This window comes from Mastacembelus armatus, chromosome 6, assembly GCF_900324485.2.
Source record: "Mastacembelus armatus chromosome 6, fMasArm1.2, whole genome shotgun sequence".
Taxonomy (NCBI): domain Eukaryota; kingdom Metazoa; phylum Chordata; class Actinopteri; order Synbranchiformes; family Mastacembelidae; genus Mastacembelus; species Mastacembelus armatus.
This window is the reverse complement of record NC_046638.1, coordinates 9,133,661-9,148,020: the sequence shown is the minus strand read 5'-3', so window position 1 is coordinate 9,148,020 and position 14,360 is coordinate 9,133,661. Positions and strand designations below refer to the sequence as shown.

The 14,360-nt window shown below is 40.8% G+C and overlaps 1 protein-coding gene across 2 annotated transcripts; it reads right to left on the bottom strand.

Annotated features, from left to right (window-relative positions):
- Positions 1–4,385: 4,385 nt before the first annotated feature.
- On the bottom strand, positions 4,386–8,242 carry saxo4 (stabilizer of axonemal microtubules 4). Of its 2 annotated transcripts, none has more exons than XM_026311959.1 (12): positions 8,125–8,242; positions 7,669–7,868; positions 7,443–7,560; positions 6,449–6,611; positions 6,294–6,339; positions 6,036–6,136; positions 5,794–5,859; positions 5,601–5,687; positions 5,111–5,176; positions 4,933–5,027; positions 4,557–4,661; positions 4,386–4,478 (listed from the first exon to the last, which is right to left on the bottom strand). In XM_026311959.1, the coding sequence occupies exons 2-12, from the start codon at positions 7,793–7,795 to the stop codon at positions 4,460–4,462; spliced, it is 993 nt and encodes a 330-aa protein (XP_026167744.1). In that variant the 5' UTR covers positions 7,796–7,868; positions 8,125–8,242; the 3' UTR covers positions 4,386–4,459. The 2 variants fall into 2 exon arrangements, with proteins under 2 accessions (XP_026167744.1, XP_026167745.1); XM_026311960.1 differs by having other exon boundaries at positions 7,684–7,868.
- Between the last annotated feature and the right edge of the window lie 6,118 nt (positions 8,243–14,360).

The following is a 14,360-nucleotide window of genomic DNA, read 5'->3' as shown; positions in this document are numbered from 1 at the left end:
AGGATTATTAGAGCGATGAATAGCTCGGGTTCCTCACCATAAAAGGTAAGTCCATAGGCAGGTTCCAGACATAAAGAGAATAAAAAATTTTTAAAAAATCAAGCAAATTTTTATCTACTTAAAAAAACTAAATCCCCCAGCAAGTTAGAGAAACAGGTCTGTTGTGACCTTTGTATACTCCTTTTTGACAGTGACTACACCTTTTCTACCTTGTTGTGTCTGGATGACCTTGATACTTTCCATGAAGATTCCAATGTGACTATTCTATAACTGAGTCAATTTTCCAAAGTATAGCTGGCAATCCTCTTCACTAGGATCACAAACAGTAAAGAAACAACTGGATCCAAGTTCACAGGTGTTTATTCACAAAACACAGTACAGACAAAGTGAGTTACCCCAGGGTATACTGCCTGTGTGCTCCCAAGCTCTCTACCTTTATACTTTTAGTCAGAGGGATGGTTTCCACCCCCTTGGACCACCTTCCTTCATTTTAAGGTCACACCAGTTTGTCACACAGGTTTTGCCACCATTAGTTTCCCTTTGTTTGCCATTGATGTCTTACATACATGCCATTGATCCTCTTTGGTCCAAAAAGTACCATCCAATGAATATATCAACATTCCATCATCAGAAATCAGGCCATTTGAACATACTTTTAGACTGATCCCACACCCAACACAATTCTATCTATTGTTCCTGACAGCAAGGGTTCTCCTACAAGAAGTTATCCCACCCGTTAATATACAGGTGCCAGATTCTTCCCAAATGATCCTAGGATCAATGTACTCAAAACATGGATCATTCAGATACCATTACTGACAGGAACCCTGTGGATGACGTAACGTGAGAGAGGAAACATCCTCTCACACTTTCCTACCTGCAAGAGGTAAAACCCCCATCCTGTGACCACATCCATTGTTTACGTCAAACGACAACATCTCAGAACATAAATCATTTCACCTTTGGTGGAAGAAATGATCATGCATAACATACTAGTTACATGCTATGCTAGGCCTATAGATTAGGAGCAGGGTTCAAGCTGTTTTATCATGGTGTGGATGGAAAGAGGAATGGAGTAGGAATTATCCTGAAGGAGGATTTTGCTACGAATGTTCTGGAGGTGAAGAGAGTGTCAGATAGGGTGATGAGTCTGAAGCTGGAAGTTGAAGGTGTGATGTTGAATGTTGTCAGTGGTTATGCCCGCCAGGTTGGATATGAGTTAAAACAGAAGGAGAAATTCTGGGGGGAGATGGATGAGGTGATTCGGGGTATCCCTAGTGATGAGAGAGTGGTGATTGGGGCAGACTTCAACAGACATGTTGGTGAGGGAAACAGAGGTGACGAGGAAGTGATGGGTAAGTTTGGTATGCAGGACAGGAATGCAGAAGGACAGATGGTGGTAGACTTTGCAAAAAGGATGGAAATGGCTTTAGTGAACACATTTTTCCAGAAAAGGGAGGAGCATAGGTTGACATATAAGAGTGAAGGCAGGAGCACACAAGTTGATTACATCTTGTGCAGACGTTCCCACCTGAAAGAGATCAGTGACTGCAAAGTAGTGGCTGGGGAGAGTGTAGCCAGACAGCATAGGATGGTGGTGTGTAGGATGACTCTGGTGGTGAGGAAGATGAAGAGGACAAGGGCAGAGCAGAGGACCAAGTGGTGGAAGTTGAAAAAGGAAGAGTGTTGTGTGGCTTTCAGGGAGGAGCTGAAACAGGCTCTTGGAGGTCAGGAGGTTCTTCCAGATGACTGGACAGCTACAGCTAAAGTGATCAGGGAGACAGGTAGGAGGGTACTTGGTGTGTCATCTGGAAAGAGGAAAGCAGATAAGGAGACTTGGTGGTGGAATGAGGAAGTTCAGGAGTGTGTTAAGAGGAAAAAGTTAGCTAAGAAGAAGTGGGACACTGAGAGGACAGAAGAGAACAGACAGGAGTACAGGGAGATGCAGCGTAAGGTGAAGGTAGAGGTGGCAAAGGCCAAACAAAGGGTGTATGAGGATTTGTATGATAGGTTGGACATTAAGAAGGGAGAGGTGGATTTGTACAGGTTGGCGAGGCAGAGAGACAGGGATGGGAAGGATGTGCAGCAGGTTAGGGTAATCAAAGACAGGGATGGAAATGTGTTGACAGGTGCTACAAGTGTGATGGAAAGATGGAAGGAATACTTTGAAGAGTTGATGAATGAGGAAAATGTTAGAGAGCACTGAGTAGAAGAGGTGACTGTTGTGGAACAGGAAGTAGCAAAGATCAGAAAGGATGAAGTGAGGAAGGCGTTGAAGAGGATGAAGAGTGGAAAGGCAGTTGGTCCTGACGACATACCTGTGGAGGTATGGAAGTGTTTTGGAGAGGTGGCAGTAGAGTTTTTGACTGGGCTACTTAACAAGATCTTGGAGAGTGAGAGGATGCCTGAGGAATGGAGGAGAAGTCTACTGGATTTGCCACCATTAGTTTCCCTTTTTAAGACATATCTGTATATTGTTCTCCCCTCATTCCTTTTTTAAGATGCTAGGGGACCATGCCCCCCCTAACTCTCTCCACTATAGATGGACAGGCAACAAGTCTCAGTCCTGTCCATACTTAGTTTTCCTGAGTATGCCATTGAGGTCTTACATACATGCCATTGATCTAACCTGTTCCCGTAGAGTATTTTGGTATTCACATGAACATGTCTTCAATAACATACACACAGGATACATATTCAGCCTACCCATGGCCTTAGTTTTCTGGGATAATACACAACAACGTCAGTCTCTAACCTGAAGTAGTCCCAGCACTTGTTCTCCTCTCATCTCTGCACTCATTATTCATGTGTGGCTCTTGTGAAATCTAATCCTTTTCCCCTCTGCATATCTTTTTCTCACATCTCATTGAAAGAGTGAAATATTTATCCCACCCCTGAAATATTTATGCTCATGCTCGTGTGGCAGCACGTCTCGACTTCTGTGTCTGTGCTGGGGAAACAACAGACTTAAACTGATGATTGCTTCTTTTAAATGTAAGAAACTGAGCTGCAGAATCACCCTTACATACTGTATTTGTAAAGGCATTTGTGTTATGTTTACGCAGCTGATAATTATTTTTTATTATTGATTATTATTTAATGTTTAATCTGGAAAAACAGGCAAACAAGAAAAAATATATCAAATTTTGACATGTAAAGCCAGAGCCAAAATATTTTACTTTAAAAAAAAAAAAAGAAATTCTAATTAAAACAGGTGTCACATTATTTTCTGGCAATAGATTAATCAGTTTGTTTCAGATTTAATTCACTTTTGTCACTTTTTGTCAGACAATTCATTCAAATGTGAAAGGTTTAGCGTCATCTAGTGGTGAGATTGCAGAATGAAACCTTAAAGGCACCCCTGGGTCTCCAGGCACAAGGGATGGTACGGTGGACAGCACCTTTAAAACAAAATGATATTTCCTGTGTGGAGCCAGTGTTTGGTTTGTCCATTCTGGGCTACTGTAGAAACAAGGTAATGCAATATGGCTGCCTCCATGAAAGGAGACCCATTTCCTATTTAGATTTAAAAGGCTCATTCAAGATTACGAAAACGATTACACACTCATGACAACATATTCATGAACACCATATTCCATTGCTGCTGAGAGACCTAATGGTATCTTCAGAAATTACATGACAGTCAGTCCAACCGCTGCTGAGATATTTCAGTTTGGACCACCCAAAAGACTTACATTGCCATCTTTATCGTCATCTTCATCATCATCATCTCTATCATCTCTATCATCTCTAATTAAACTTGATCTACTATCTATACTTTGTTGACAGCAACATGATTATGTAGGTGCCCCTTGTTTGGGCACTTCTATCTTGTTTATTTGACTTGAGCTGATCGACATTTCTGGCCTACAGTGTGTGCACCGTATGGAACTACAGTATGTGACGCATAATGTGACGCCGGTGGAAACTCGATCCTCCTCAGTGTGCGCTCTGCTGCTCATTCCACAGCTGTGGGTGGCAAAACAGTCTGACACACTGCAGACATCCATGGGAATCACTGCTATACTCAGTCTGAGTGTAATTATTTTGCTCATTAGTTTACACTCCTCTCATTCTCTGTAGGTCAGTGAGGCAGTCAAAGACAATGCATCATCTCGTTCACTCCCTCTTTGGCTATCACACCGCTCACTTCACAAAACTGTCTGACTGGCAGCGTTTCAGCTCACACAAAAAGAACTTCACAAAGACAAAAATAGCCTTTTTTTTTTGGACAGGACTATTGTAAAACAACACCATTAGGGCAGCGATTAAGGGTTTAAGGTTTTGATTATAAAGAAATTTAATACCGCAACTGTTCTTAGTCTGATATGCGCAACCAGTAGGGCTGTTCTTAGACAAAATAACCACTCAGGTGATGTGTAAATGTGTTAACAAGAAACGTCAAATTTTATTTTTATGTTGACAAGTCATACAAATAAAATCTTAGGTGTGTGAAATTTCAGCCACAGAATATAAACCTGTGAAATAAAAAGGCATCATGTAAAGCAAAGGAAACATACTCCTGAAGTAACTTGGTGTGTGCAACACGCAGATACCTGTCCATGTCACGACGACTGTAGCTGTTATCTAATTTTGCACTGATGATTCCTGCACCAGCGTGGCTAGATCTCAATTTTACAAAATCAGCATAACGACAGAAGCTGGAAAATAACACACTGTGATAAATATACAAGCTATAAGGTTTAAGGTATTGATTCTCCAACTCAACTACATTTCAGAGGGAATTATTATACTTTGACCGCACTACATTTATTTTGGCATGGTTAATTTGCAAATTAGGATTTAACATATAAAAAATACAATGTGCTTATCAAATTTGATGCATTCTTGTATATTAAAACTGTTAACATAACAGGTAAAGTATCTGAGTAGTTCTCTCCCATAAATGCTGAAAGCACTAAAAACACTTACTTGTTCTCATAATGAGTAGTGAAGTGTGAGGAATCGAATGGTGTATTAGGGAAATCTTGGTTGTTTGGTGCATTGAGAAGATACCCTGTAGGCTCCTAAAAAACACAGCTGAGTTAACACAAAACTCAAAAAAGCAGCTCCTAATGCAGAGGTAAGACTGGAAGAAAGAAAATGTAACCTTTTTTCCCACGGACTTCTGAAATGATGCCGTACTTTTAGTCTGGGGTAACGGAAGAAGTAAGGTCTAGAAGACAGAGATGCTTACAAGTCTTTAAGGATGTACTGCATTTTCTTCACTCCTTTATTTATTAGCTTTGATTAGTTGTATGATTCTGATCAGTTTAAAGAGGCTATTGCAGTGCAGTGTGAAAAAAAATATACTCCCTAGTGAGAAAAAAAAAAGTGACGTACATAATGTACATAAACAATTTTTCATATCTGTAATATTTTCTTTCTTTGCCATCTTAGAGTTTGATGCACAAAAAAACAGTTTTTTAAGTAAAACAAAGAAAGTCACAAAGCCAAGTCCCAAGTCTTCTGAGAATAAGGTCAAGTTAGGTCTCTTTGTATATGACGTAAGTACAAGTCCCAAGTATAAGTTCCCATCTCTGCTAGAAGAGCAAAGGGAAGAATGCTAAAAACATGGCTGGGATGGGGTTAGTACTCACTGGGCAAGCCAAAGGAGCAATGGTCCCTCGAGTGAATCCTGTTTCCTGACAAGTACGACTGCAGAGCCCCGGTATTGCCTCGGTGTCCTCAGACACAAGCAAGGAAAGACACTGTCAGCCATATTTTACTACTGCACATACTAAAAAGACAACATAAACTAGATGGCACAAGCAGTGAGTGCTGGGTATCAACCTGCAGCGATGATGGTGGCAAGAAATCTTTTTTCATCACTGAGCTCTTATTCTGATGTGGCTCAACCTGAACATCAGTGAAAAGACAAAAAAGTAGCAGAAAGTCAGACCAGACAGAAAAAATAACTTGCACTGTAAAATTACAGCTGCCTAAAAAACTTACACATTTACAGTGATATGCTGTACATCTGTATCGTTTACAAATATGACAAAGTATAAAGTTAATGGTCTCTTTTTCCTCACCGTGCAATTGTTTTTCCCCTTAAACGTGTTAAACTGAAGGTCTGCCCCCTCAGTGAAACCAGTCTCTCCTTTACGGCCTATCCTCACATGCTTTGGGGAAACTGGAGCAACAGTAAAACTGCACCATTTGTAACAACAACTTTAAACAAGTCTTTATTCATTTTCTTATGCTGCAGCAGCCTGAATTATATTTTCACAAAATGGTGATCTTTCATTTTCTAAGTCTCTAAGTCTAAGCAGCTGTAGCCTCTATTTTACCTGTTGGTGTGAGATGATGAGGAACAAACAGTCTTTGATATTCTGTCTAAAAGAATATATTCATGAATGCAGATAATGAGAAATATACTGTTAAATATTAATGTATGCTTGACACTTTTCAGCATCTCCCAAGTGTTGTTGTTGGTATGCTCTACCTTCTCCTCCCCAGGAACAGTTTTCTGGTGACACCACAGCTGATGGAAGCCGCTGTCCCTTGTTCCGTTAATGAGGTTTGGCAAAGACCTTGAAAACTCAGACCAGCTGTGGGGCTGGTAATGCAGTTTGGTCTGAGACATGAAACTGTCACGTAACAGGAGCCTGTAGATGAAAACAATGCATCTGTTTTTTGAGGTTACGCTTCAGTTAATGTAATCACATTGCTTTGATTACATCAGTTAACAAAGCTGATTTGCAAAAAGTGAAAAGTGAAAAAACTATGCAATCAAATGTTTTCATATCATTTCAACTGTTTGTATTTAAAGGGTTAGTTCAGTCAACTAACAATAAACATACTTTGATACCAAGCCATGTGTATGTGTAGGGTTTTTGATACCCCATTCATCAGATTCATTTGCATCTCCTAGTTTTGTTTATGGTACTCACACAAAGAGACAATAAGGGTTAAACTTAAACTCTTCTTACTCAACTTAGATGCTATTGAATATAAATGTCATATAAAATCAAACCAACAGACCAAAACACACTTCACGGGCTGCCTGCTGGACATGATACCTGATCCGTGTACTACAGAGTTCTCACATTGTGACTCATAAATGAGCAGCAGCGGTTAGTGTGAGTAAGACCTGTTTCTTTGGTATAAAGTAGGTCCCATGGGGTGAGCACTACAAATGAATTCACATCTATTGTATTGGATAGCCTGGCCAAAGTATACCTCTATTATATGCCTTTTTCACTCTATTCACTGTGACTTGTCATTGTAAAACAGGTTTTACTGGGAACATTAATCATGTGTTCCAGTATGACTGTGTGCATAATGCCAGGACCTTGAAACTGAAGCAGCTTAATGGAATTCAGCCGTCATTGTAAATAAATGTAATCTGCTTTTAGGGATTATAGAACCAGTCGGCAAGCATCTACATTTAATTTTATAGTCGTAGAACATAAATCCTTATCTGTTCTGACACTTACCCAACCTGAGGGTTGTCAACGTGGTCCAAACTGGGCCTGTAATATATAGCTGGCCTCTGGTTTGCTGTGAATCCTGTCCTGCTGGGATGTCCAAGGTATGAAGTGAAGTTCCCTCTGCCTGTGGCCACAACAGACACAACCCAAACCTCAGTCTTCATGAGTAGAATACAAACTAGCCCCTTCTTTTGACTGCATACTTAGGGTTAGATGAAGTTTCCCCCCTCACCATGCACTCTCTCACCATAGGAGGCCCTGTAAGAAGTGTTATAGACTTTGTGTGTGTTACTGGTCAGTCCTCCCCTGCTGCCTGTTGCTTCAACATTCGGCATGACTATCCTCCCCTGCTCAGCCATCTGTGACTGCTGTAATGGAAACCTTCACTTGACAACAGTGATGGATAGCAAAAATCCTCAGGGCATGTGGGCACTGTAACCACAAAAACAAGCAGCAAATAAGATGTAACTCCGTTGTTTATAGGTTTACAGTGTCCCACCATACTCTTTGAAAAGGTGATTACTAAGTCTACAAGAAATAACCCAGTATATTCTCCCACCAAATGATGTGTGGGTGCACTACTGCAACACATTTACAGCTTTATTTATTTGCATCAAAAATAAATTACCCCGAAAAAAAAAAAAATCGACCACAGCAGAGGAAAATCTTATTTACTCCTGAGACATACCTGCAACTCCAGGTTGTTTGTTCACCTCCCTGTGTTCTGGTGGTTTTGCGGGTAAACAAGTCCATGTTGCTAGGAGATTCAACACAAGGGCAGAACATTACAACTAAAGAATGAGAGCAGAGGGCTGGTTGCTTACTGTTGCTTACAGTATATCAGGCTCTGTGCTTTTATGTCCTTGACTCCTGACCTATGCAAATCACATGGTATTTAACGTTACGACTGGGAATACTGTCAGATTTGCATTTTGTTGTCTGCAGGTTATACACTATTCAGCTGTTTTTTCTGCACGTTGAAGTGACACCACTACACAGTGATACACAATGTTAACATAGTTACAGGCAAACATAAGAATATTATGTGTCTATGTGCAGTATTTTCATTTTTATATAATTTTACCTGATTTATTATGTTATATTCTGCTTAGAAACAAGCATCCAGTTATTCTATATAATGTTACTTTTTAACATTTGTGCATTGTCTTTTTTTCGATCTTAGCAGTTTTACTCAAATATTTAGCTGTAACGGAAATTTCACCTCTTACAATTTTTTTGTTAGCCAAACATCCTCACCAGACTGAACAGTTTCTCTATGTGTCCACTGGATGGCAATGTCATGCCACAGTGGCCTTGACTCCAGACTAGCCCAGTTATGTAAAAATGATGGATGGCTTGAAATTTGCATGACATCTTGCTAAAAATGTCCATCTGAGACAGGAAGATATCATCCACCACTGTTAGCAGGAGGAAATGTCCATACACCATCTATACATTAGCATGCGCACATATAGGCCCACATGAGCATCTGTGTTTCATCCAGCGTATATTTGCCTCCTGGTGTATTTAGGACAAAGGAGAAAACAGTCTTGAGCTGGACATCAGAGTCATTTTCCTAAACACAGACAGTGATACGTATTCTTACTTATTAACTCCTCAAATAAATGACTTTTCTCCAATACAGTTTCTTCTTGACATGTTCTCATTACTGTGATTTTCTTCTTCATTTTATTATTAAGTGGGTCTCTGAATTACAATATAAAATCTAACTGGGTTTTTCCATGACAACCTGCTCACCCTTTGGATCACTAAATCTGACAATGCATAGTCACATCATTTCCACACCTTTCCTTTAATTCTCACTTGCAATTCTTTCTCTTTACATCTCATTTCCTCGGACTCACACTGCATCTTCACCTCTGTCACATCACTTCTTGCTCCCTTTCTTCCCTCCATCTGTCCAATACTGGCAGTCTGCAGAGCCTGGCTTTACCAAGCTGTTGCTTGTGTTGCACTTGTACAGTCTTTCTTGCTTGACATGCTGTCATGCCAAGCCTGGAACTGTTCATTATCTTCTCCAGAAAATAACTACAGGGAAACGCCTGCAACATTGAAACTGACAGTCTCATTTCCTGCTTCTTTTCTCTTGAACACAATGTGCACATTATTGGCATTTCTAATTATAAATTCACATACAACAGAAATAGACCAGGCGCCAATTTTCATTCTAGTCAAAGATTATGCCAGATGATTTCACTTATTAGAACAACTTCAGTCTTGAGAGTCACAGAGGAGGAATTGATCAGTGGAAGCACCTGCTGTACACAAGACTCTCAGCTCTGATTGTTCATCTCTGCAGCACATCAATCTGTGTTTGTTCTGCATCTGCATAATTTGCATGTAACATGACTGCGCTGTGGATAGGCTCAGTTATGATAAAGCATCGTGGTTAAAAATAAAACAAAAGAATAATATCTGTAGAACAGACGAATCTGTAGAAACAATCGTGCAGCTTCTGCAACACTTTGCACTTGAGATAGCGCTTGGGAGTACAGAGGGAGCCTAAAAGATGAAAAAAGGTGGGTGCAGTGAGTCTAAAAATAGATGAAGGTGATGCAAGCGAGGGTCTCCCGTCGAGATGATGTGCTTGGCTTGCCTGCAGCCGTCTGTTGTAGTTCAGGGAGGGATGAAACCTCGGCCCCTGTCTGCAGGAGCCCAGCTGGCTCAACGCTTGTCTGCGTTTCCTGCCCAGTTCTGCTTCTGATACTCTCCTGCTTTGGGAGGAGATTCTCTATGGTTTCTCTGGCGGTTCAATAACCTGTTTCTATGTCCGCCACAGAAAAGCATGGAATTAATATTTAGAGAGACATAAAGACACAGCTTAGACCCTTCATTGTGTTTCAGGTCTCGGAGGTGCTCTCTCTCTCTCTCTCTGCTTCACTGCCTCACAGTTCTCAGTCTTATCTCTTCCCTGTGTCCTTTTTAACTTCTGTACTTAATAGGCAAATCTGCCACAGACATTTTGAAGTAAATTGCATTGTCATCTTTTTTTTTTTTTTACATTTTGAGTTTGAGTCAGCTTTGGTTTGTGTAATGCTAAGGAGTCAGACTGTGATGAGCAGGCATAAAATAAGTAATTTAAAGCCAAAGCGAGTACATTTCCTGACACATAGAAGATGGGCCATTCTCTTAACGCTGAGAGAGACATCAAAGGTAAATTAAAAATTATTTCACTACAATGTTGATGTTGCCTTTTAACATTATACATTTGAGGGGCTGGACGTGAATCACACGCAGCTAACAGACTAACTGGAGTAGACAATGTTAGAAGTAAATCAAACTGTATGAACAACAAAGGAGCTACTTGAGAAAAATAGGATGAAAGATTCCTTCAGATTTATGCAGCAGTGCGATTCATTCACCTTCATGCTGACTAATGTGCTGCTCAGGGTAGAAGCTTTCCACTATACATTTTTAATTGCTCTCAAAGGCAGCAACAAACTTTGCAAATTGCAGCCTCTATCAGCAAATGGCGGTAGGCCACATGTTAAACTGGAACCGTGTTGTTTCAGTTTCTATTTATATTTATTACCGTCTATGTAGGAATGTGGACACAGCATTTTGGTGTGGGATTGTTTTTAATGTGTTCTTCCAGTAAAGATGGATTTTAAAGCTACAGCACATAATGCTTTAGACAGAGGGTGTGCTTCCAATTTAATGTCCACAGTCTGAGCTAGGCTGCTTCCTGTTTTAAGCTGACAATGGCACACAGAGTGTCACACAATGCACACAACGAGGTTCACAAAGAAATGGCTTTTCAAGCTCAGTGTAGAAGAAATTACACAGGGCCTTGACCCCATCCCCATCTAACACCTTTGGGATTAACCGTTAGCCAGGTCTTATCATCTACAGTACCATGAGTGGTCAATCTCATTAATGATCTTGAGGCAGAACTGGAGCAAATCAATGCAGCCTCCAATATTTTGGAAAGCTATTCCAAAAACGTCCATCACCATCTCTCAATGTTGTTCCCCACACAAGAGTCCAAATTGACATTTTTAAAATGCTTTTCCCGACCATGAGCTCAAAAAAAGGTATTTAGTTTACAATCAACTGACACACATTGCTTTCCCAGTAACTACAGTATTATTATGGCTGAAAGGGATAAAAACAATGAATCCTTCATCAAGACTGGCCATTTGTTGTATCTATCTAGTCAATGGCTATCAGTCTTCAGATAACGTTGAAGAATACAGTAAAATAAACTACGAGAGACAAGTATAGCAAAAATGACTCTTTAATATGGAACTAAATCAGAGCTCAGCTCCATTGCTCCATCCACCCAACACACTCTGTAACACTGATGGGTGGAGGAGAACGAGAAAAATCAACCAATAAGATCACAGTCCGTTTGGCCAAAAAGCAGGAGAGGCTAAAAAAAAATATGGAACGCAAAACCAAAGTGCTACTGGGTTGGACCTCAAGACGCCCTCACTCCCTTTCCTCCTGACCCAGGATGTGACCCACAGGGACACGCCTCTCTGCCTCCTCCCAGGGCTCTCCACCTCCTCACCCACCTCATCCTCCTGGAGTTCAGTGGCTGCTCAAACCAGTCGGTGATCCAGTGACCTCTCAGAGCCAGATGAGGTCAGAGCGGAGGTTGGTTTAGAGGAGCAGAGGGACTCATGTTGGAGTCTATATACTGAGTGTGCTGTCAGCTGAGGGTTTGTTGTTCTAAGAGGGGCGTGAACACAGACAGACCGTCTTGGTTATTAACATGGCTCCAGTGGAAATGTCTGGTTCAGTCCTTCTGCTGTTTTACACCCAGCCATCCAATCATCTTTAAAATGTCACTTACTTGAGATTCAAATGGAATGTTTGAAGTTTTTGAGGAAATGAGACGAGACAAGAGGGAGAGGGTGTCTGTGGAGGCCACCCAGTAAGAACCCATTACTATCCTAATACAGGGACATCAACAGAAGTACTACACAGATATGTACAGAGCAACCAAGCAACACATCAGAATACTGAGTAATAAATCTGGAGTGGGAAAGGGAAGGTAATAATAGTCCACTAAATATGTACATGTCCCACTAGTTTTTTTTGTGTAGTTGGTCCAATCTTTAAGGCTGTTCTCTTGCTCTTGCTACAAAACAGGATGGCAGTGAAGCCACCACAACATAGATTTGAGTCAGAGCTATGTGCTTGACTTCTGAATATGGCTGCTTTGTTTTTCTGTGCGCTGAGCTAGCAGCTGCCCCTCAGTTTGTATAGAGGGCAGGCTAAAGCACAAACTACTCTAAATGAGAAAAACCACAAAGCTATGACCGGGGATGAGTTGCATGGATCTTCTCTTTGTGTTAAATCATTCCCTGGTCCACAGAACTCTGTAGCAAAACAAGGTGCTCTATGGTAAATGTGGTGGGTGACGGATGACAACTGTTAATGGGCAAAGAACCAGAGAGAGATAAGGAAGAATGGATTGCCTGGAAATTAGACTCTGGTGGTGCATGCATTACCAGCTGAATGGGAGAGCAAATGAACAATCGAGCAAGGGAAGCGGAAATCTATACTTGGTGGAGGATTAAAATGAAGCATTGTAATGAAGAAGCAGAGTGGGCATGAGAAGAGGCAGAGAGAGAAAGAGAAGGCATCTGCCAGCTTCAGCCAACACAGATGTCCTGCACCTTAACACACACTGCATCACATGACAAACTACATCAGAGAGAGGAGGGAGGGGAGTAGGGAGGGAGGAGGCACTGCACAGAGAGCACTAGTACTACCATGGACGGACACACACACACACACACCCACCCACACACCCACACCCACACACACATATACTACTGCACAGGGTTCCCAGTCTGCGTTCCACTGCGCTCTCCTGGCTGCCAGAACCTCGCTGTGTCTTGTCAAGGAAAAACAACAAACAAACCGATTAACAAACAAACGGACAAAAAGAAGAACAACACGCACTTTGGATCCCACTGGCTATAATTAAAAAAATAAACCAGAAACAAAACCTAGAATATAAAAAGAGCCAGTGGCACCAAGTTTTACAGAAAGCATTTTCTCAATAACTGGCTTTTGAACAGCTCTACGCCTTTTCTTTTAGTCTACCAAGTATATACTATTAACCTTACCAGGCAGCTAAAATCTATACAGTACTGTAATTTCTCATATATTTATAGATATTTATACACTATACAAAGTTGGCAAAAATACATAAATAAATACATTAAATCAGATTGTACACATCACAATTGTGTGTTTTAGGTTAGAGCACTCTTTGTTGAAGAGGTGGACCATGGCAAGTTGAGAAAGGAGGTAAAGAAACAGGAGTGTTACCCTCGACATCCCTTAATGCAAAGGAGGAATGCATCTCAGTATTACAGTATGGCGTTAAATCAATTGAATGTATTGCTTATTTTCTACCTGATTAAACATGTCCACATTATGGCAGGAGTTAGAGCTGCTCTAACTAAGTCTATTTACAACCAGTGAGGAGAGAAAAAAAAACCCCACATATTCAGAAGAATCTGGATTCAGGGGAAATAGTCAGAATTTATTATGAGTGCACCGATGAAGAACAGATTATTTATGTGTGTGTGTGCATTTCCTGACTTCCTGCAGGACTAAAGGATGGTATTACAAATGAAGACAGGACCGTATCCACTGTCCTTCCTGCAGACAGCTGCTGCTGTACCATATCATGTCATTGGTGGAGACAGTCCTAAAAGTAATAAGAAACTGATAAGCCCAATCCTTGCCCTGTACACAGTCCGTGCCAGATATATGAAGGCTATGGCATAAGGAAAATAGGAGAGTGGGTGACACCTGCAATATAAATAACTGGACTACAGCTTTGTGCCTTTTTTATTTTTGGGATGAATCATTGGGCTGAAAATATTTCTGTTGAGAAGGCACAGGGCATATTTATTCTACCTTTCTTTATCTGATTAT